The 26,698-nt window shown below is 33.1% G+C and overlaps 1 protein-coding gene and 1 long non-coding RNA gene across 2 annotated transcripts in view; both read left to right on the top strand.

Moving 5' to 3' along the window:
• The window catches only part of LOC135193918 (uncharacterized), a 569,995-nt gene that overhangs the window by 152,784 nt on the left and 390,513 nt on the right, over positions 1 to 26,698 (top strand). The window lies entirely within an intron of this gene.
• Positions 19,508 to 20,880, top strand: LOC113394712 (piggyBac transposable element-derived protein 4). Its single transcript, XM_026632139.2, has one exon. The coding sequence runs from the start codon at positions 20,149 to 20,151 to the stop codon at positions 20,653 to 20,655; it is 507 nt and encodes a 168-aa protein (XP_026487924.2). The 5' UTR covers positions 19,508 to 20,148; the 3' UTR covers positions 20,656 to 20,880.

Below are 26,698 nucleotides of genomic sequence, written 5' to 3'. Positions count from 1 at the left end.
AAACAGATGCAGTATCAGCGAAAATGAAGCGCGACAAACGGATAAACGGCTACGCAAGAACGATTCGACAGACACAAGCTAGATCAAAACATTTGCGGCTATTGGAACCATCACAACGCGATTAGTTCATCTGACCACTATTGCGACTATATGAGACAAATTATATGTTGTATCATATTATATTAAGGTTTAATAGCTAGTTTACAAATAAGCATTTCGAGATTTCAGGGATTTGAGCTTGAAATTATTTCTTTTACGAAGCTGTGGACCAGAGTGGATGTCTAAAAACGGAAGGATGCGTAGTAATACATATCAAAAGAAGGCGCCATGTCCACAGAGGCGACAACATCGGTGACGACAAATAATTTACATAGAAAAAATTGTAATAGCGACACTATATTTACCTACGCGTGACAGTAAGAAGTTTTTATTTAATTATTACAATTTATAATTATTAGAGAAGACATTTATTGCTACAGTAGCTCTGAGTGATTACATCTAAACTTATTGTTGTATTTTGTTAATAATATAACAGATAGTCAATCAGTTCTTTAATAAGATATAATATTTGTTTCAGTCTAACCGTTACAGCGTTTTTCTAGAAATCAATTGCAATGAAATCTATAAATAGGTTTCATAGCATCTCGAGCAAGAACTTATGAGCATTACCATCAAAAAAGTAAGAACCTTTAGAGGGTGCTGACATTTAGATGTACAAACTTTCGATTGAAGTCCGCTCTACATTTTGAAAAGTATATATAGAGCTCATCGGGCGTCTAGATATAAATGATGGCAGATACCCACTCATACAGGTTTCCTCGCCATTTTCTCCCTCACCGCGAAACACAACTTGAAGCGCATGAAAATTAAGTGGTGATTTGCCCTTTCAATCTTCAATCACCAGTTACCCATCACGTATTCATCACTTCACCTCGACCCTATAGTCGATAGATTAATTATATCTGTGACAGTAGTACGATTCGTTATAAGCTCATTCGATGTGCACTTAAGCATATTCGCTGGTTGTGAATGACGTATTAACGGCGCGTTACACACAATCCGTGATGTCGAAGCTGCATTTTATGCCCTAATAATAATGATCGCGTAATAAATGACAAATAAATATTACGTTACGTACGTAAATATCACGTACAGTGTAATAAAGAATGCCCGTACAGTGCACTAGTAAGTATAGAGTGTTTTAGTATAAAATGATGTCAATAATTTATGATAATGTTTAAAACAATAATTGTGCTGAATGAAGACACTGTCAACAGTTTTTTTTTTATGCTATAAATGGCAAACTATTACGAGGCTCGCCTGACTGAAAGTGACTACCACCGCCCATGGACATCTGCAACTGTATTGCCAGCCTTTGAGTAATGAATAGGCTTTCTTCTTGAAGGTTTCCAAGTCGTATCGATTCGTAAACAACCGGAGAACGCTCGTTCCAGAGTGGTTGTTCGAGGCAGAAAATTCTTTAAAAATCGCGCAGTTCTGGATATCTAAACATCGAGGTGGTGTGGTGACACGTTGAACAATATAGTCGTAACCTCTCTTTAAAGTGTAATACATAAATTTAATGATACGTTTTGATTAAGAGATATTTATAGAATAGATTAAGTGTGAAATATAAAAAAAAACACTTGAAAATCATAATAGTCTGTACTACATTAAGGTGCGCTGAATATGTATTTAATCGATATGACATAGGCGACAGCAAAATAAAACCAAAATAAACCGTATTCTTTTTTCAAATAGACCGTAAAAGCAATTTTAAATCGTTATTTTACAGTATTGAATTGATTTTAAAGCTAAGACCGGTTCGGAATACAGACAATAGGGGGAATAAGCGGAAAAAAATTAAGTAGTTTACATTAACATTTTCTCTGATAATCTTTATTAATACTATAAATGTGAAACTTTTCCGTCTGTCTATCTAGTATGCTTTCACGACTAAACCAGTTAACCGAATTTGAAGTAATTTGTTTGAATCAAGCAAGCAAGCCCAAGCAAGACAGGCTACTTTTGTATACCTAAAACTTCACTGTAACAAACAAACACTAATCAAGCAGTCTCATTATCTACAAACTATGGATTTGGACAACGGCATTAGTGGTCATTGTTGACGTAGTAGTACGTAAGAGTCTCTAACAGCTCATGATACTGATATACTCAATGTCTGATGGGATGGCGATTCGACCAGAGTGAGATCAAGCCCAAAATCCGCGTCTTTTAATTATGGAAAAACTGAAAAATGATTTACGATATATAGAAATATATTACTGTTATTCATAAGATTAATTAAATATAATCCATTTCAATGATTACTCATTTTCTCTTTATTACGTTATCAATTCATTTAGGTTCTCCAGTATTTTATATAATTAACTGTCTCATAAACGTTTCGTTTAATAAAACTTTCTAATTAAAATAACATAATAAACATGTGGCATTTTAATTTTCATCTTTTTAATCGACAGCAAACGTTTTGTCTCGTTTGACGACATATTAAATTAAAATTTAGTATTTTATTAAAACTTTTTTTTTTGAACAAATGGTTTTAATAAAAATGTCGCGCGTATAGTTTCGCCGTAACACAAATCCATGCCGTCAGTTTTACCATCACTGATTGTTGTGTTCTACCAAGCAGGCAAACTGTCTACTTCAGAATATGTTAATAAAACATACTTTATCAATGCTTTCTTATTTATATATTTATATATTGCTTATTTGTATTCAATTATTTAAAAAATACAATAATAGTCTCAATGTTTGAGCGTAAGAATTGAATGCCGAACAAACTTTTTACCTTCATGTCATTATTAAGATAAATTATTTCACTTATAACATTTATACAAAATGTATAATATATAACGTTACAATAAATCTTTTCTGTGTACGTCGATTCGTGACAAAGTTTTGCAACACCGTAGCCTCTTCGTAGCTGCATTGCTACGTGGCCGCAACAATATTCCCCGTAGACCGCCGTGCCGATTGCAATCTATGTACCGTGAACAAATAAAATTTCAGCTGTTTTGAGAATTGTGTCCGTATTCTGAAAGAGGAAACAAGCCTTTGGAGAGTGATTTTGTGACTACGAATATTTAAATAATATTTAAATATTTCCAGAAGCTACGATTTAACTTTAAGATTTAACTGAATATTTGTTTTTCACTATGCCAAAAAAATATTTATATCTACCATGTAGTATATTACAATTTTTAGAAGTATTCGATTGAGATTCGACGTTTCATGTAAGCAAATAGTCAAACAAAATACTCTACATTCGAGATAATAAATAATGATAATATACATATAACATATACATATACATATTCATATACATATACATATACATATACATATACATATACATATTCATATACATATACATATACATATACATATACATATACATATACATATACATATACATATACATATACATATTCATATACATATACATATACATATACATATACATATACATATACATATACATATACATATACATATACATATACATATACATATACATATACATATACATATACATATACATATACATATACATATACATATACATATACATATACATATACATATACATATACATATACATATACATATTCATATACATATTCATATACATATACATACACATATTCATATACATATACATATACATATACATATTCATACACATACACATATTCATATACATATTCATATACATATACATACACATATTCATATACATATACATATACATATACATATACATAGACATATACATATACATATACATATACATATACATATACATATACATATACATATACATATACATATTCATATACATATACATATACATATACATATACATATACATACACATATTCATATACATATACATATACATATACATATACATATACACATACACATACACATACACATACACATATTCATATACATATACATATACATATACATATACATATACACATACACATACACATACACATACACATACACATACACATACACATACACATACACATACACATACACATACACATACACATACACATACACATACACATACACATACACATACACATACACATACACATACACATACACATACACATACACATACACATACACATACACATACACATACACATACACATACACATACACATACACATACACATACACATACACATACACATACACATACACATACACATACACATACACATACACATACACATACACATACACATACACATACACATACACATACACATACACATACACATACACATACACATACACATACACATACACATACACATACACATACACATACACATACACATACACATACACATACACATACACATACACATACACATACACATACACATACACATACACATACACATACACATACACATACACATACACATACACATACACATACACATACACATACACATACACATACACATACACATACACATACACATACACATACACATACACATACACATACACATACACATACACATACACATACACATACACATACACATACACATACACATACACATACACATACACATACACATACACATACACATACACATACACATACACATACACATACACATACACATACACATACACATACACATACACATACACATACACATACACATACACATACACATACACATACACATACACATACACATACACATACACATACACATACACATACACATACACATACACATACACATACACATACACATACACATACACATACACATACACATACACATACACATACACATACACATACACATACACATACACATACACATACACATACACATACACATACACATACACATACACATACACATACACATACACATACACATACACATACACATACACATACACATACACATACACATACACATACACATACACATATACATATACATATTAATATACATATTCATATATATATACATATTCATATACATATACATATTCATATACATATACATATACATATACATACACATATTCATATACATATACATATTCATATACACATACATATTCATATACATATATATATACATATACATATACATATGTACATATACATATACATATAAATATACATATTCATATACATATACATACACATATTCATATACATATACATATTCATATACATATACATCCACATATACATATACATATACATATAACATATACATATACATATAACATATACATATACATATACATATTCATATACATATTCATATACATATACATATACATCCACATATACATATACATATACATATAACATATACATATACATATAACATATAACATATACATATACATATACATATATATACATACATATTCAGTTATAACATTGCTTTAGATTGTCGAGGAGTTGAATATCCTGCTGATTCCGATGATGATGAAGCATCAGGATTAGCAGGCTTACCAGGTTGCTTTTTGGTGGTGGTGACCACTTACCATAAGGTGGCCCATTTTCCCGTCCTCCTAACTATATCGTTAAAAAAACAATAAATTCCAAAATGATAATATTTAATAAAATATTATTATGGTGTTAATTACATAACGAATTCAAAACAACTTTAATTAACTTTTTGTTCCTATAAAGGATGAGCATTGGCCGTCCCTCAATCTCTATCTCCCTCAATGTAATCAACTATTATGTTAATCAAGTGTTTAGTTGAGGACCACTTCAAGCTATCGTCGACGTGAGATCGCTTTGAAGAGCTTTTGTTTGATCGAAATATAATTATTTGAATTATAATTTAAATTTAACTATTATAAATTAACAAATGATCAAAACTGTTTACATTAATTTGTTTAAATACTATACAACAAATAGTAGTATTTACAAATCTTGGCAGTGCTGAGTTTGCGTTGAAATGTCTCTTTATTTTTATTTTTCACCTATTATACATTTAGCAGGCCCCTGGGCCCCGACTTGAGGAGGCTGTGGGATCGTGTTGATATAACGCATCCACGGCACCTCCCGTGCCTTGTTCCGCTCGTGACTCGGTGGTGGTCTTACCTAGGGAATCCTCACTAGTACGTATGGAAACATGAAGCCGTCCTGGCTTCCCTCCTCAGAAGTTTTGGAGATTACTCCATATGCTGCTTCAATGTTTCAAGTGGATACACGTAGCATATTTTCATCCACCACAAGCTGATTTTTTCACGCTGTTTTCCTTCACCGGTTAAGGAATTATAAGCGTATGGATAAAAATCCTTGGTGTTTAGACGACTTTTAACTGGGAATTATCGGTTAATATTGACATATAAAAACAGTATATCTATGGTGATATCTTACCGATTGAAAATCGATTTGGATATTTGACATAGATGTCGACGTAGAAAGTTATCTTGCTTTCATGTATTGTTTGGATATTTAAGTGCTATGTAACCCAAAAATAAGGCCGTGTTGATAACTTCCTTCTTATTGAAATCGACGTTTCAACAAATGGGCCACCTGAGAACACTACCCGCCCGTAGACGTTGGCGCTGTTAGAAATATTAACCATTATTTACTTCGCCAATGCGCCACCAACCTGGGTAACTAAGATGTTATGTCTCTTTTATCTGTAGTTACACTGGCTCACTCACCCTTCAAACCGGAATACAGTAATATCAAGTATTGCTGCTTGGCAGCAGAATATCTGATGAGTGGGTAATACCTACCCAGACGGCATTGCATGAAGCCCTATTACCAAGTAATTGCAAAGTTATATTTAAGATATATAATTTATATTTATGAATATAGCTTCCAAGAATACCATTAGCTCACTTAATTCTTTGTTTTACTTCAAAGTGTAAAATATCTTTCCGTAAAGCAACACTTGGAAACAATTGTTACCGGAGCGCACGTGACAGTGATTACGTATTACTGTCACGCTGCTTTTCTATCAGCACGTGGCACAAATCTGACGTGACATTTCAGACATCAAACTTGGCTTATATAGCGTGACTCAATGTTTGACAAAATGTAGATTAATGTTTTTAGTAACTACCAATTTATCATATTAATAAAACAAAAAGTTGATTAATCATTATCATAGAGGTCAGTTTTCTTTGTTTGTGTTTCACTGATTCATGTGAAAACTACTTACGATTCAATATGTGTACAAACAATATGTTTCAAGTTAATCTACTAAATGGTAAAGCTAACTACGAGATGAAAAAAGCATTGATTCTTAAATTAATATATTCATGTGAAAACTTCTAATCTGATAATATAAAATTATGGAACTTGTTTTTGAACACATGTTTTAGTGTATCGTTATAGGACAAAAGTTGACTGCCTCGTTGGTCTAGTGGCTACATATAAAGCCCCAGATTAATCCTTGGTTCAAACCCCAAGTCGGGACGATAAATAAATATTGGGTTTTCTAACGAAAAATTCTCAGAAGTAGCCCAGAGTCTGTAAGCTGGAAGTTTGTACATTTCCGTGTCTCAGAAATCATGTATAATATATATATAAGCAAGAATATTTGTAACAAAGGCGGCCTTATCACTAAAACAATGACACACGCTTCCTGACAGCCATTGTGCATTTGACACGACCAAGGAGCAGAGACGACGTTTTATCTTAATATGTTGTACGATACAAAGTACGATCAAAGAAATTTATCGTTTTCTTTATAAAAACTTTTTTTTTTTATGGCATTGGTTGGCGGACGAGCATATGGGCCACCTGATGGTTAGAGGTCACCACCACCCATAGACAAAGGCGCTGTAAAAAATATTAACCATTTCTTACATCACCTATGCGCCACCAACCTTGAGAACTTAAATGTTATGTCCCTTGTACCTGTGATTACATTGGCTCACTCACCCTTCCAACCAAAACACAAAAATACAGAGTACTGTTATTTGGCGGTAGAATATTTGATGAGTGGGTGGTACCTACCCAGACGGGCTTGCACAAAGCTCTACCACCAAGTAATATACAGAAAAATTAATGGAAAATATCACAAACACAAATATTTTGTATATGAATTGAATAATAGCCCTTTCTAAGGTCTAGCATGAAGGAGATGGCGTTCAGGTCCTATGTAATTTTGTATAGGTATGTATTTTGCACGCACAGAAGTAATGTCGACGTTACCGTTGTGTATTAAGGTTCAAAGTCCTTCGGTACTACGGGCGACTTGTACTTTTCATAATCTTGGCTTACTTTTCTATTTTTGTTTCAATTATAAGTCATTAATTTCTACCAGATACATTTTTAATTTATAACTTCTGCTGATTGTAAAATTTTATGACTACTGATTATGTCTTGACACAAATTGTAACTCTGAGAAGAAATAAACAGAAATCTCTCGCGACAGGCTTTGTAACACATAAAATTGTATAATGTATCAAAATAATGGTTTTATTGAGATTTCAAGATTCATTTTCTACTTTTTAGAAAATTAAATAAAATTGTTATTTTAAAAAAAAAAAATCTGCTAGTAATTTATTATTACGAGACTGGAGGAACAGAGAGTGCATCTGTTTGTGCAAACACTTGTATAATAATATCACCCGCACAGTTGGGTATTCGATAAGATGGATATAACGTGCCTATTCAAGCATCGAAAAATATTTTCATTCCAAGATTTCGTTAAACACCGTGACACTGACAAAACCTTCGTTTCAATACATCGTCACGCGAGGCAGATGTGTGTCACGTAGGACGTTGATAGAATTGGCAGCGCGCGTGACCGCATTGCATAATTACCGTCACGTTCCCGTCCCGTAACAATATCCTCGTTTACGTTACGTTCGATTATCTCCCAAGAACGTTGCTTATCTTAAATAATGATCTTATACAGCTTTTATATGGACAATTTTCCTTATTGGAAAGACAAAATTGGTACATTTATTTACCCATTATATTACTAGAATGCTTGAGTAAAGTACTTTTCTTTTTCATTTTTATGCTATAGGTTGGCGGACGAGCAAATGGGATACCTGATGGTGAGCGGTCTCCATAGACAAAAGCGCTGTTCGAAATTTAATTATTCCGTACATCGCCAATGCGCCACCAACCTCGAGAACTTATACGTTATGTCCCTTGTGCCTGTAGTTACACTGGCTCACTCAACCTTTAAGCTGAAATACAACAATACTGGGTACTGCTGTTTGGCGGTAGAATATCTGATGAGTAGGTGGTACCTACCCAGACGGGCTTGCACAAAGCCCTACCGCTAAGTATAAATTTAAGCTTCTATTTAGTTTAAAGGTTAAATTATACATCCTATCAATTAAAAAGAAGATATATGTTTTACATTACCCTAGCTTTACAGAATAAAGCTTAATTGAACTATCTGAGGTCTTGAGTCTCTGGGTGACATGTCAAATTTGAATTTATTTTAAATATTTTAAATTATTTAGTTTTAAGTGTTTTAATAATAATTAGTGTAGTAATTCTGGATTACAATTCTTAATAAAAGTGACAATAGTGTTTGTGACGCAGATACGCCACTATATCAAAACAAAAGAAGAATCGAGTCGACTGTCATAGTCTAACGGCCGCTTGACTTGAAATCTTCAACGTAAACCCGGGGAGTATTTTGTTTTAAAGTTTTATATAGTCATTTTTATACGTTATAAACCTAATTCGAACAAGGCTTACATGTTGTGGACAGCATCTGTCTTCTCCTTTGGCGTGATTACTGTCTCACTTTGCTTGACAATTAGCTGGAAGCAAAGTTGAAGATTTTAACATAGTCCTCAGATAGTTCTTCACAATATCTGTGCTGTGCATAGGACTCAGCTTATTTTGTAAGCTGTAATCCTTGTGTTCAGTATACACTAAGCTTATAATATTGTTTGAATCAGTTCACAAGCAAATAAGCAAATAATTTAACACATACATATTTATTAAAAGAAAGTAAGAAATAATCAAAAACATTATATGTGACTCACATTGTATACATTTAGTAACTGATATAACATAATATAAAAGATCACATAAAATTCCCTAACTTTGTCCAAATTAATTGCTATTACCTTAACTGATAATATATAATTAATCACATTTTATTATATCACATAATTTTAAAGTAATCATATATTAAAATAATAACATTATATTATCTTTTTAATTATTTAAATACATATTTGAATAAATTTTACAGTTAAACATAATGGAGTATACTATTATGACCCGGAAAACATCAATAAAAGATATGGAAGCCAAATTCCAACTGACCCTTAAGGAATTACAATCCTCCAAAGACTTAAACAGACAACTTCTTCAAGAGCGTGAGGACAGTGAAGAAGAGATTAAAAAAATTGTGAAAAAAAACACTGAACTCAAAAGTGAGCTAGCTAAGTTGAATGAACATTGTTTAGATGTTGTTAGCCAGCGGGACAATCTTCTTGAGTTTGTGAACTCATTTAAAGAGTATAGCAATGAACATGAAAGAGCTTTGAGTCGCATTTCAGAACTGGAAAAAAGTCTTATTAATGCCCGAAAATTAGAAATAGAACTAGAACAAATTAAAACAGTCCAGAAATGTGATGCGACTGAAAGGTTGTATCATGAGTTAGTTACACATGCCTCTGACTCCAATACCACCTTGCAGGAGTCTGAAGCTAATCATACCTATATGAGTTCACATAACAAGATAAAAAAATACATAAAATTAAATAAATTCATTAATAAAACAAAAAAAATAATTAGTAATACTTATAAATATCAATATGTATACAAAATGAGAAAAGAACGGTCACATTTGATTAATAAAGTAAAATCATGTAATAATAAGTTGCAAAATAATAAATTGATATATGACAATAACATTGAACATCTGCAACTAGAAATTTCTAGCCTCCAGAGATCATTAGAATTTGTGAATAAAAAATATGACTTGGCTCAAAAACAGATAGAGGAACATATACATGCAGCCAACAATCTTCTTGAGCTATGCACCTCGAACTTGGAAAAATTTGAGTCCTTATCAAAGGAATCCATGTGTAACTGTTTGCATACTCAAGAAAATGAGTTGGCCTCTGCTAATACTAATATTAACACAGTGTCCCAACCTCTCAAGTTGAGTCAATGTTCACCAGGGTTCCACAACCACAATAAACTGGGGTTAGAAATAAATATAAATAAAAATGTTAAAAATGTTATAGTAGTATCTGACAAGTTAGGTCAGGGCTTTGGCTCAATACTAAAAAGTGAGATAAAAAATGTAGTCAATACATGCTCACCCGGGGCAACCTATCAGTATCAAATAAATAAGATAAGTTCTATGCATCTGGATTCCAATAATATAGTTGTATTAATGCATGGAGACAGCTTGTCTCTGAACAAAAATAATCTAATTAAGAATATAAAATTATTATGTGAAATTCAAAATCAAAAGAAATGCAAATTTATAATTAGTACATTTCCATATTCACATACCTTGACAGATGCACAGAATTTACATATTTATGACTTAAATGTATGTTTATACAATTTGACCCGACATTGTAGCAATGATTTTATGTTATTTGACATTAATAAATTCATATATAGATTTAAGTTGACAGGAGGTACTACGTACCTACCAATAAAATCCAGAAGACAAATTGGTAACCTAATTGCTTACAATATTAATAATTATTTTATGCCTAATGTTACCAAGGATCATATGCATAATAAAAATAACAATTTAATTTATATTAACACTGACAAAAGTAATTTAAATTGAATTTTAGGACAAAAGAGGTAGTCTCTGGCTCAAGTATTATTAATACTAATATTAATTTACCTAATAGTAATTTAACTTTGGATAAATTCCTAAATTTTAAAATTAGAAATAATCAAAACAATAATAATAGTAAACTTGTAAACCTGGTGCACCAAAACATTCAAGGAATGGCTGGAAAAGATTTAGAAATTGAGTTATTCATAAACAGTAATGCCATTGATATTTTATGTATAACAGAACATTGGCTTGTAAATTATCAGTTTATGTTTAATTTCAGTGGTCACCAGATGGCTAGTATGTTCAGTAGAAAAAAAGCTATACATGGTGGCTCATTAATACTTATTAACAAAAATCTAAAATTTAAAGAACGTAAGGATGTTGTGAGCCTTTCTATTGAGCAGACTATTGAAATAGCCTGTGCAGAGCTTGAGCATGTCATTGTTGTATGCGTATACAGACCTCCTAGCGGGTTATATGAAGCATTTGAGAAAATATTGGAAAGTGCATTATTGAAATTATCTGGATCAAGTAAATATATTTTTATTTGTGGTGACTTTAACATAAACTTATTAGAAAACTATAGCACAAGTATTAGATTCAGATCATTATTATATTCATATAACCTCATTAACTTATTCTTAGAGCCAACTAGAATCACTGAATCCACTGCAACATGTATTGACAACATATTTACCAACTGTGTACCTAATCATAAATGTATTATAAATATGTTAAGTTCTGATCATTGTGGACAGTTGGCTTCATTTAATTCGCAAATAAAAAATAATGCTAAGGATTTAAAACAGACATTTGTTCCAATCAATTTGTATCGAATTGAGAAGTTCAGAAGTAATATCATGGCAAAGCTCTCATATTTACAATTAAATGATAATTCTAATGAGCTTTATAACAATTTTTTTAAATTAATTAAAACAGAATTTAATGCCACATTTACTTCCAAGACAGTCTATTCTAGGAATTTTCTTAAATTTAATGATTGGGCGACTGTCGGAATTCACAAGAGTAGGCAGAGGTTGTATGAACTTTATAGTGAAAGATCATACAACCGGTCTTTTTCATTTATCAGTTATGTTAGTGCCTACTCTAAACTGTTCAAACGTGTATGTCATACAGCTAAATCATTGCATATAAAAAAAAAAATTATTGACGCATCTGATAAAATTAAAATGACATGGAAAATTATTAATTGTGAAACTGGAAGAGTCAAAAATAACATCTCCGACTTTAGCTTATCTATTGACAACAATTTATTTTCCTCAGATCGGGATGTTGCAACTGTTTTTGAAAAATTTTTTGCTGACATTCCATTTTCGACTACTAACTCATTAAATTCCTCTCCTACCGTTGCTGAATCATTATTAAAAAACCACGTGGAAAAATGTAACATTAGCTTTAAATTTAATACAGTAAGTGTAAGTGATGTAATAAGTTCCTTCAGATCACTAGATATTAAGAAAACGGCCGATCTGTGGGGGATCTCTGTCAAGGTAGTCAATTCAATAATTGATGTAATCGCACCCTACCTTGTCACTATATTTAATAAATGTGTCCTTAGTGGCGTGTTTCCTGACCTCATGAAACATAGTAGAGTATTACCAATATTTAAGTCAGGTAGTACATCAGACCCCAACAACTATAGGCCCATCTCTGTACTACCAACTCTTAGCAAGATCTTTGAAAAGTTATTACTAAATCAAATGCTAGTACATTTTAACAATAACAAGTTGCTACACAAGAAACAATTTGGATTTACAAGGGGTCGCTCGACAACTGACGCTGGTGTTGAGCTCGTTAAAAATATTTACAGGGCCTGGGAGGATTCACAGGATGCCTTAGGGATATTTTGTGATTTATCTAAGGCCTTTGATTGCGTGCAACACGAAACTTTGGTCAGGAAGCTACGTCATTATGGAATTAGGGACACTGCACTCAGTCTTCTGATTTCGTATCTGAGCAATCGGATTCAGAGGGTTGATGTAAATGGAAAGAGATCTCCCGGGTCTCCAGTTACTGTGGGGGTCCCTCAAGGATCAATTCTTGGACCATTCCTCTTCCTTGTTTATATAAATGACCTGCCACATCTCCTAGGTGATAAACTCGAGATAGTATTGTTTGCTGATGATACTTCTTTAATTTTTAAAATAAAAAGACGTCTTTCAATATATGACGATGTGAACAATACTCTCTCTGAAATAGTAAATTGGTTTAGTGTTAATAATTTAATGTTAAATAGTAAAAAGACTAAATGTATTAAATTCACTACTCCCAATGTAAGATGTGTCAAAACGAGTGTATGCTTAAACGGGGAAGCATTAGATGTTTTAGAATCAACAGAGTTCCTTGGTATGACAATAGACTCTAAGCTCCAATGGGGCCCCCATATAAATAAGTTGGCGAATAGACTCAGCTCTGCAGCCTATGCGGTAAGAAAAATTAGACTTTTGACTGATGTGGATACGGCTCGCCTTGTGTACTTCAGTTATTTCCACAGTATAATGTCGTATGGCATCCTACTCTGGGGTAATGCAGCTGACATTAATACTATTTTTGTACTGCAGAAGAGGGCTATTCGTGCAATTTATAACCTGGGCCCAAAAGATTCGTTAAGAGATAAATTTAAAGAAATTAAAATAATGACTGTCGCTTCTCAATTTGTTTTTGATAATGTTATGTATGTACGCAAAAACATAAACGATTTTCCCAGAAATTGTGACGTACATTCTATTAACACTAGGAACAAGAATAAACTTGTTACTCCAAGTACCCGATTACACAGGGTTAGTAACTCTTTTTTGGGGCAATGTATACGTTTTTACAACAGGATCCCAGAAAACGTTCAAAATTATTCAATTATAAAATTCAAAAGAATCGTTAAAGAGCGTTTGTGTGCTAAAGGATATTACAACACTAATGACTTTTTAGTTGACTGCACACCTTGGGAATGAAATGATCGCCTCCAGGCTGTTTCAAATAACTAAAATATAATAATTATTGTACATGCAAAATGAAAAAAAAAAAAAATATCCCGCTGAGTTTCTTTCGCCGGTTCTTCTCAGGTCCGAGGTGCTAAATTCCGAACCGGTGGTAGATTTTTGACAATCAATAAGCAAGTGTAAACACTTCTATATTGAATAAAGATTTTTGATTTTTTTTTTTGATTGATTTGAGGTTATAAGTATATATGTAAAGAAAAGTTATAATTTTGATGTTCTAACGTTTGTTGATGTTCCAATGATTGTATTTGTTTTGTTAAATTAGTGGAAACTTAATTGAGAAAACATCGTGAGGAAGCCTGCGAGTGTCTAATTTCAACGAAATTCTGCCACATGTGTATCAAGCATAGCATAAGAGCATAGTCCACTAAGAACTTTCTCCTCAAACCTTCTCCTCAAAGGAAGAGGAGGCCTTACTATTTATAATCTTTAATTGAGTATCAATATTGCGATTTTTATTGTTATATAGTTATTTTAATAATTATTAAGTTAGATGTGTAAGTTATAATTAAATATTTTATAGTTTATACAGAGTGGCGCCGACGTCATTACATTAAATGAAACCGCAATTAATACTCTTTAATATAAGACTGATAAAATTCTCGCAAAAACAAATAGACGAATACTAAAAAAGTGGTATTTTCGAACAAAATAAATTAAAACAAAGTAACACACCATTTGCAAAATTAGTTTAATAACCTGTAAATATATATGACGCAATATCTCCGATAATGTCATGGGATATTGTGAATTAAATGAAAATAAATATTCCTGCGGCTTAGGTAATGCGTTGACGTCACAGGCACATTGTATACCACGACGCCGTGCCAGAAGTGTGTATCTCCCGTGCACGTCTACTGGTACGCATACCGCTCAGACGCGGCAAACGCTGTAACAACAGTAACATTGTTTTGATTTTTATGATCTTATTCATTTATTTTTATTTTCTTTTAATAAGTAAAATATGTAAACGTACTGGCAAATACGTCAATTCAACACCAAATGAGTAAACTAAAAAACAGTCTCTCGTGCCTCTAATTATTCTGGCTTACTGATCTTTTAAACCGGAACACACACATTTACATAGCGGTAGTATTAGTGATGTGTGGGTGTCACCCAACAAATACACGCACTCGCACTTCAAAACGTACATAATTTGTTTTCGAATTTAGAACTTTCAAGCTTTTGATTACTTAAGTTCTAACCGTTATAATAGAGTTATATAATAGTCCCGAGGATAGTGACATAATATTGAAAATAATTTGATACGTTTGGTCGGATTACGTAACTAATGAAACAATATAATGGTTATGGTGATGGCCGTAATTGTAGGACAATTAATCAAATTTTCGGATAATTTACGGGCTCGAAGCGATTTGTTATTTGTGAAAGAAATTTCACACTTATCTGGGGGCTGTACCCCGCTGTACTAATGAAACTGTTATTTAGTAGTCTTTATTTATTTTTTAGTTTTATCGAGTGATTTATTATTAAATAACTCTGTATCTCTGTGTGCATATTTTCGACTATCGACGATCAGTTGAAATTAAAAAAAACCTTTTTGTTTTTAATCTCTTAACATCGGTATTCTACACGTAACACAAATTGTTTTTAAATTGATTTATCTTTAAAATCTGTATAAATTTTATATTTTCAATAACGAAATGATGATAATTTTCTATAAACAAAGCGTTACATTGAGCCTTTAATCTGTTCCTATCAAGAGACGATTAAAATTGTTGTTTTCATCAAATTGAAAATTTATAAGCGAGCCATTGACTAAGTACTTCATCGGTGCCTTTGTGCAGATTGAATTTGAATAATTGAAAATAATTAATTCACAATTTGTCTTAATCAATAATTATGATGAGCGAAATAATTAATTGTAATGTAAAATGTATCAATCTGTAGATTATGTACCACTTCGTTAGTGGCCTCTTCAAACAGATGCAGGTTTCCTTCCTATGTTCGACTTCCACGTCAATCCCGAGATGTATTATAAACACACATTAAGCACCAGTGGCTTGCATCGTTGCCTTCAGGGTCTTCGATTGAAGATTCATTTCCTTTTCTCCATTTCTCCTAAAAATAAATAATTACCTCTTGTTTAAATAAACACAAAATATTTCAAATATAGTTCTGGTGATGTTAAGGTCAGAAGTACCAACAAAATGATCATCCACAGCAGCTGCTCCTGGTAACTTGGTTTTAAATTAAGGGCACGATACTATACCCGAGACTTAAATTTAATAGTACCGCTACCGGAATTTTTCTATAGCATGAAGCTTTTATTAAAAAAAATGTAGCCAACACGGGACGCCTGCAGATGTGTAACGATTTTGATAGTTATTGAAAGATTTTTTTTTTTTTTATGGCATTGATTGGCGGACGAGCATATGGGCCACCTGATGGTAAGTGGTCACCACGGCCCATAGACAAAGGCGCTGTAAGAAATATTAACCATTCCTTACATCACCTATGCGCCACCAACATTGGGAACTAAGATGTTATGTCCCTTGTGCCTGTGATTACACTGGCTCACTCACCCTTCTAACCGGAACACAACAATACAGAGTACTGTTATTTGGCGGTAGAATATCTGATGAGTGGGTGGTACCTACCCAGACGGGCTTGCACAAAGCCCTACCACCAAGATATAATTAAAAATAATCATAACACTATAAAATGAATATATTTGTATTATAATTATGATAGTTGCATACGGGAAAATGGGCCACCTGACGGTAAATGGTACCCACCGCCCATCGGCATCGATGCCGAAATTTTAATCATTCCTTATTGGAGGTACCAATGCGCTCCCAACCTCGGAAACTAAGGTATTATGTCCCATGTAGTTACACTGGCTGCTTCTTCACGGTATAACATTCGAATGACTTTAGAAGAGTTCATAGCAATTTTTTCTCAGTTATGACATATAAATTAATATTCCACTCGACTTATTTTCTTTGTTTAGAAGTTGCACCTGTGCGAAGTCAGGACGGGTCGCTATATTATGAAAGAATAGATACATTTCAACTAATTAGTTGGGGTTGCTGGTAGCATTTGATTCAAATATACATACAGAATAATACCCTTTTGGATAGATCAGGCTACAGAATTCAATGAAAATTGCTACTTCACTAGAAACTAAAGGTATTTCATTTAAAATTTAATCCGTAACAAAGAAATTCCGGACATATTTTTCGTTGCCTGAGCGAGAAGTCCTACTCAGTAGTATTTATTCAACTTATGATTGTACCGCTAATCTGCAGACGCAAGGCTCTTTAATGATATATGTGCATACATGTAACATTTACATTTATATAACGTTCATGACGATCCTTAGTTAGTTGAAACACATTTAACTTGACGAAGTCAAACTTGCAGCCCTTACATATTTAAAAGAGAAGAATAATAATTTCAGCTTAAACGCACAGATTCTCAATATTGCAAACGATAAATACAAGACACCAAATTGTTGCTACATCGCATTGACCCATCGCAAATCTCGACGGTTTAAATAACCACGGTTTCGATCAGAATGGCATGATAAACGTCAAAAACAAATATTATACAAAATACGGCCATCCACAGTCACCGACAGAAACCAATAATAACGAACGCATATTTTACGCTAATCCATCAAACTGTAAACCCAATTGTTGACAGACGAAACATTAATAAGCCCTGTACGTTCAAACCTGCCAAAGTACCAATTAGAATATTATTAAAAATATTCTACTACTAATAATATAAGATCACTAATTAAAAGCTGAGGAAAAAATAAATGGAGTAATAACTTTCCACATAATAATCTACTTTTATTTTTCTTTCGAGCTGAAGTAACAAATTAAAGTAGCACTGCATGCTCCAGTAGGTTAAAATTTACATTCTAATTTATCTATTATGCAAACAATGAGAATTATATTATTTAATATCAAATATGAATGGTGCGCTGAAACTGGCAGTACGCCAGCGCTGTCGCTCAGCTTCCATAATTACATTTTATCAGCGCTTAATGAAAATTTAAACAATAAACCTTATTTAGTATTACGAGGAAGATGAACTGTGATCCACATTCATTATCAATGTAACTTATTAAATATATACTAACTTAAAAAATTCAATGCTAAAAACACGGTGCCGTGGAGATGTACCTGGCCGAGTACACGGCGCCGTGTCTCGCGACTCGTTTGTTTCTATGCATCAGTACAGCTTCGGCCATTGCGATAGCAGCACGTATTTTACGTGGCCATACACGTGATATGTCAAGTGTCGGAAACAAGTATTGGATTTTGATTCGCGCTATTATTTTACAAAATAGGGACGTTTGAAAATTATATTTATATTACTCTAAAATGACTGACAAACCAGGCCCATCCAAGCGCTCTAGTAGCCGTTTAACTTCGTGTTTCCGTGCTAAAAAAAGCCCGTAAAATGAGTACAGATAGTAGTTTGGAAGATTTTGAATGTTCGAGTGAGGATGCTGTGTTTTCTCAATGTTGTGATGAAGACGATGTGAGCCGTGGAGTAGAAGGTAGCTATGATAGTGATGATAGTATTTTTGAAACTAGGCGCCGTAGTCGAAGAGACAAACTTCAGCCGCCAGAACGTCAGAAGAGTTCAGAGCAGGTACACAATTTATCATCTTGTGAAAGAGAAGAACGCAATAACGAGACACTTACTCATGAAGTGTCTCCAGATTGCCAAATGGCTACCTCCCCTTCTGTCTTAGAAGTTTATGGAGAACTACCTCATATACCTGATAATTTACTGAATACTTCAGCAACTCCACCTGTATCCATGTTAATGTCCGATGCTCCTTCGTTTAACTTTCCTAGTGAAGATTTGCCACAAGGTTACCTTTGATCGAAAATTCACAATCGTCATTATTCTCGCAATCTAAAGTTGTAAGACCAGATGAAGTACCATCTGGAAATGGAGCTACATCTCTTTGGAGTACAGATGGGACGATGAATATCATAGAGTTCACCAAAACCCAAGAATTATTAGTGCCAGATCCATCTGATCCATTTGAGACATTCCGTTTACTATTAGATGATAATATTCTAGATTTGATAGTGCGTGAAACTAATGTTAATGCCAATCGTGTACTACAGGCTCCAGGTGTCAAACAATACTCTAGAATAACAGCCTGGAAAGAGTTAACAAGAGCTCAATTAATAGCTCAGCTATTAAAATTTCTTGGATTAGTCTTGCACACAGGCACTATTCGGTTGAATAGATTGAGTGATTATTGGAAAAAGCGTTGGCTTTTTAATATTCCTTGCTTTGCGTAATTTATACCACGCAATCGCTTTATGCTAATATTACGTTGCCTGCATTTTTCGTCTGAAATATCTACTGAAGACCGACTGGCCAAAATTCGTCCGATAGTAGACCACTTCAATAAAAAAATGAATGAAATTTATTATCCGGGCAAACAATTGTCTCTAGATGAATCGATGGTGCTATGGCGTGGACGCTTACAGTTTAGGCAATATTTTAAAAATAAGCGCCACAAATACGGAATTAAATTGTACGTACTTGCAGAATCAGAGGGTACCGTACTAAACTTTCAAATTTATGGTGGTGCAGGGGATGATACATCCGGCATAGGACATACCCAAAAAATTGTACTGAAGTTACTCGAAGAGAAATTGGACTCAGGACACAGCATCTATATGGACAATTACTACAACTCGTATGATTTGGCTATAAAATTATTAGAACGTCAAACTTACTGCACTGGTACCTTAAATAAAAATCGAAAGGGTAATGCAATAGATCTCGCCACCGTTACACTCCGTAAAGGAGAAAATAAATGATTATTTTTAAATGGCGTACATATCGGCAAATGGAGGGTCAAGCGATACCTACTTTATATATCAACAGAGCATGACCACGAAATTATGGAAGTCACCGATAAAAGAGGAAATGTTCTTGTGAAGCCATCAGCAATTGTCCACTACAACAAATATATGTCTGGTGTTGATTTGCAGGATCAAATGATTTCGTATTATCCATGTGAGAGAAAAACTGTGAGGTGGTACAAGAAGACTTTTATCCACACACTACAGATGAGTCTAAGTATTGCGTTTCATTTATATAATAAATATAGTAAGAATAGCAAAATTAATCTTTATGATTTTCGTATGCATATTTTAGAAAAGTTACTACCTAACCACAAATAGCTGAAAAACTGTCTAGACATACCCAAACTAAAATTGAAAACGTAAAGATGCGACAAAAAAGGAAGGTAATAAGACAAGAACTATCACAGAAGTAATTAGAAAAGAGTGTAAAAGTTGCAAAGAAAGAAAAAACAGAGTTGCCACTTTATATGAATGTAAAAGCTGCGTTGGAAGGCCAGGATTTTGCAGAGAGTGTTTCTTTAAAGTTCATTCATAACGCTCTAACTTCGTTTTTATTTAGAACTTGATGTGCACAGAATATTTATTTTAAGTTAATAATTTGTTGATTACTTTTTTTTATTGTTCTATTTTTAATTAAACTTATGGCGATATTTAGCGCTTATGTTTATTTTAAGTTCATTCATAATTTGCTAATTGTTTGACTTTGATTGTTCTGGTTTTAGTTAAGCATGATCATATTAAGCACATGTTTATTTAAAGTTCATTTAGTTATTTTAGTCTTTAATTATTTTCGTTTGATTGTTTTATTTTAACTAAACTGATAATGATACTCAATGTATATTATGTTACCTATGTTCCTTTAAACGATTTAATTGTTTTTTCGTTTTATATAACTCTTATTTTCAGTTTATTTATACTTTTTCGATAGTTTTCTCAATACTTGTGTGTTTTGATTAAATTTCTTTTGATTATTCATTTTGGTTTTATTTTTAATATCGTTTTATACAAAATTAAGCCAAAACATTACATTATAATTCCATAAAGTAAAAAATAAATCTAATTACACGGTGCCGTGTAATTGGCCACCGACACATCTCTGGGCCATGTACACGGCGCCGTGATTTAGATTTTTTAAGATCGTATCGCATCCTTATAATTATCAAAATAATGCAAAACACAATAATTACATCTAATACAAAAACTCAAATCATCTGGCCATACTGATACGGTTCTTACTATAAACTGCATCTGTGATAGGAATATCACAGGAAACGTGGCATTGAATGTGTTAACATCCACCGACCCCCATTGAAACAGCTTGGATTCAGCTGCCTTCTCTGCAACAGTAGGCTTAGCCCACCGGTTGGACATTAAAGGATACTTTTTAACATTATACTCCACATAATTACCTTAAAAAAGAATTAAACGTAAACTGGAAGTTTGGAAAGTTCAGGTGATCGTTACCGGTAGGTGTAATACATTTTAATTTACTTATCACACACATACACATATACACACACATACAAAGTATACAATAAAAGTAAGTAGAAAAAGAGTAACCTACGTTCTGTTTCAGATGATCAGATAGATCATGGTTAAGTAACACTGATATTTTTAAAAGTTTCTAATGTGATGTCGTAAATTTATACATTTTTTGCGCTTACCTTTTAAACGCTGGCTGAACACTATGAGATAGATCAAAATAATGTACTACAGAATTGTACACCTCAAAAATGTCTACAAAAAAGCCCGCGGTGGAATGTGTCTATCTGTAAGTGATAATCCACAATAACATTTTTTTGTTATTTATTTTTTACCACAAATATTAGTAATTTTCGAAGCGATTTTAACCTTTACAGCATTAATCCTTATCCAATGAAATACCTTAAATACATTGTTGATTTAATATTGATCTATATGGCCTTTTACAGCATATGATTTAAATGAATGTTTTCGAAGATATTACAGATTTAAAAATTGCGGAATTGCGTTTGCGGTGGTACCGGCCGGCCGGGGCGGCGGGAGCGTGCTATAGGCGACTGATTTAAATGAAAGTTGGTACACAAATAATCCAAAGCCTGAGAAAGGACATACTTTTTATTTGAAAAAAGTGCTGTAAAGGGTTGAAAAGGGGGATGAAAGGTTGTAAGTTGTTGAAAGTATTGTCATGTTTAGAATTTTTAGAACTAGAAGCATAAAACTTATATTTTAGGCTGTACACTTATAAAATAACATATCATGACACCGACTCAGGAGGAAATTTTGGATATTCTACCCTAAGGGCTGAAATACACACCAATGTGGTATACACAGAGGTTTTACATCAACGTAATATTTTAAGTTAATTTGTAAATATATTCATATTCTACGCGGGCAAAGCCGCGGGTAACAGCTAGTTACAAATATAATTCTATTTCATACTTTTAGTGTTAATGTAATTTAGTTATTTAAAGTACCCTCTATATTTAATTAATACTAAGTTAAGTATTTACGTCAATAATACTATTAAGTCGTATTAAAACTTAATTCAGTGAAATGTTTACTAAGTGAAAACTTTAATAGGATATTTAACTACATCTCAATCCTCAAAGACGCCATGGAGTTGAATTAAAACTTACAAACAGGATTAAATAATCGTGAACGCAAATCTTTACAGCGGATAATGTTAATTGCTACTAAATATATATTTGGCAAGGATAATGGACTTATAATAATAAATGAGGAATGGGTGAATATTTCACAATAAAATAAATACATTTATTATTAGTTTATTCTTAACTAGCTGAGACCGCGGCTTCACTCGCTTTGTGACGAAAATGCTTCAATCAATTTTATAGAACTAACTTACTTAAAGCATTTTGGGATAAAGGATCCGCTCAAATTTTATTTTGTGTGTCCCAATATATTTTTATCGACCAGACCTGGGAATTAATCCCAAAATCTCGGAATTTTCTGCTTTATATCTAGCCAATAAATCAACAAGAAAGACAATTAGTAATATCAACTTCGAATGTATAAATAACGACTTCATTATAAAAGGAAAACAGTATAAACTTGGTGGTGTAGTGTAGCATTGCTGATACTCAAGATGTACGTGAGCAGTTAATTCCGAAAGTAATAATCCTTTCATAAAAGTAGTCCGTTCCGATATTGGTTTTAAAATCTTGCTAACGATAAATGCGTTGTTATTTCAATAACGTATCACGTTAATTCCACTGGATAAAGGTTCTATAAAGCTTTATTCATATCTCTATTAGGAAGGAGGTTTAGTTAATGGGCCACCTAGAGGTAAGATCACCACCATAGACATGGACACTGTGAGAAATTTTAATGACATTTACATCATCAGTCTACACACGCTTAAGCCGAAATACAAAAATACCTACTAAATGTGGCAGATTCGCGGTAGAATGTGTGATGAATGAGCGGTACCTAGACCTACCACCAAGTAAATGTTAACTTTGCCATGAACGATCAATGCGATAGTTACTGCTTTAATATGATGTATTTGAAAGACGAAAAGTTGAAAACAATGTCCAAATATGCCTTGATATGACTACATAACATACATAATCAGCCTGTAAATTTCCCACTGCTGGGCTAAGGCCTCCTCTCCCGTTGAGGAAAAGGTATGGAGCATATTCCACCACGCTGCTCCAATGCGGGTTGGTTGGATATGACTACGATATCTTAATTTTAGGTTTGGAAATTCAGTTTGAAGTTTTGTGAATGATAGCTAGTATTATACGTAAAATAATAAAAGTTAGGGTAAACCAGTCAGTATGATGTTCTCGTTGAAATTTCTCAACTGATAAAAAAATGCATCAAAATCATAATTTTGCAAGCAACTTTATGAACACAATCATAAATAACTATATTTCTCCCACATTTCGAAATCAAAATCATCAAAATCAAAATATACTTTATTCAAATAGGCTTTTAAAAGCACTTTTGAATCGTCATTTAACAAATTATTTGAGGGGAGGGATCCCAAAACATATTTATTAATATCCTCTCATAATTTTTAAAAAACCCTTATAAGGTCTCTTTACTAACGAAGACTCCTTAACTGCCCTCTACAATAAATTATCGGTGTATTAACAAATGTAATCGAATCTGTATTTTTTTTTTGACTGTTCCATATTTTATTTGTCATTAAAAACTTACTAAGACATCTTGTAAGTACGAGCATCGGCCATTTTAATGATCGACGGTAATTAAACGTGGAGGGACGCACCTTCGCAAGAGAAACGACCTATACTATAATTATAACAATAAGAAACTTATTATTTCCGTATGCCCAAAGCCGAGACGGCCCAGTGGTTCGAACCCGTGCATCTTAACCGATGATTCAGTTCAGTTCAGTTCAGCGGGTTCAAACCCAGGCAAGCATTCTGAATTTTCATATTTTTAACTTATAATTTATCTCGTGCTCGGTGGTGAAGGCAAACATCGTGAGGAAACCTGCATGTGTCGAATTTCAACAAAATTCTGCCACATTTATATCCACCAACCTGCATTGGAACAGCGTGGTGGAACATGCCCCTAACCAGAAGCTATCTCTCCCTTTGAGCTTATAAACAAAGAGATATCTATAACTCAGCAGTGGGAAATTTACAGGTTTTTACTGTTATATTATTTCCGTCAGAGTATACAATTATAAGATTAAAAAATAAATAAATATGATCTATATCATACATTTCAATATTATTTATTATTGAGCTATGTAAGATTTAAGATGCAGATTTAAAACAATCGAGTCGTCTATCACATAGAATCATTACGTTAAATGATTGTGGAATACATTTAAATTCAATATAAACCAACTCTAGTTTATATCGAAACTGTAGTGAGCCGCAGGTAATATAATATTCAATATAACAATGGTAATTAGTGATTTATTTCACCTGACCTTAATCGATGGAAACTATTAAGCCTACATAGTAAATAAGAGATTTGATTTCATAATTAAATTGTCATTTCGTAATAATAATACTTTGTTTTCAATAAAAAAATCGATGACGAATAACACTTATGACCATAAAATAATATGATAACACAAATTCAATATAAAAACATTCGACAGCTTTATTTTAAAATTAACATTACCTATACGTTTAAACAATGTTCTTGTTCAAAATAATCATCTAGTTCAAGGTCACATTCGTCCATTTAGCGATATACATGCAATCCTTTTTTTTCGCTGGAAAAACGTGCTACGCGTTCTTCTCGTGAATGTGAGACTCGCCGGTGCCCAAAATGTTGGCGGTACACCGGGATACCCACTAAAAAACCAGCGGTACCCTCTCCGTCTCATCGGCGGGCGCCACGGGATCGCTTTCGCATGCTACCGTGACCGCCTATGTGGGCCTCCAACTCCTAGGGGGGATTCCCAGGGTACTGAGAGCCCCCCTAGTTCCTGAGGCGCCTATTGAGGCGGGAGGAGAAGGTGCACATAACGCTTTTTCCTCCTCCCCGGTCGTCTTCGACGGAGCGGGTCTGCACCGGCATCCTCTTCCCGCTCCCGCTCCACGGCTTCATTCTGCAACATGACGCTTTCGCAGAAGGAGCGCATCTCCGACCAAAATACATGCAATCCTCTAGTATACTGATAATCAAAAAAATATTTTTTAAATCCATTGATGACGGAAATATCGATAAACGTGAATAAAACCAATACAGTTGAACATAGAACCCGCTTTTGTAAAGTCGATTAAAAACTACCACCGGTTCAGAAAATAATATACCAAAATCTGAGAAGAACTGACGAAAGGAACTCAACAATCTTTTCAATAACAAGATGCCTTGAGATGTCAAGTATGATAACTTTGTTCGACCGTTGTTCCGCAGCTCGCAAATAGTTTAATAAACTTCGATACATTATTAGTTTCGTTATGAAGATAGGCTCGATAGACGATATGAATATCTAAAAATCTTTCGCTATTTTTACGTACAATATCGGCGCTGTTGCAATCTCATACAAATTGGATTCAAT

This window comes from Vanessa tameamea, chromosome 21, assembly GCF_037043105.1.
Source record: "Vanessa tameamea isolate UH-Manoa-2023 chromosome 21, ilVanTame1 primary haplotype, whole genome shotgun sequence".
NCBI classification, from domain to species: Eukaryota; Metazoa; Arthropoda; class Insecta; order Lepidoptera; family Nymphalidae; genus Vanessa; species Vanessa tameamea.
This window is presented reverse-complemented; position numbering and strand designations above follow the sequence as displayed.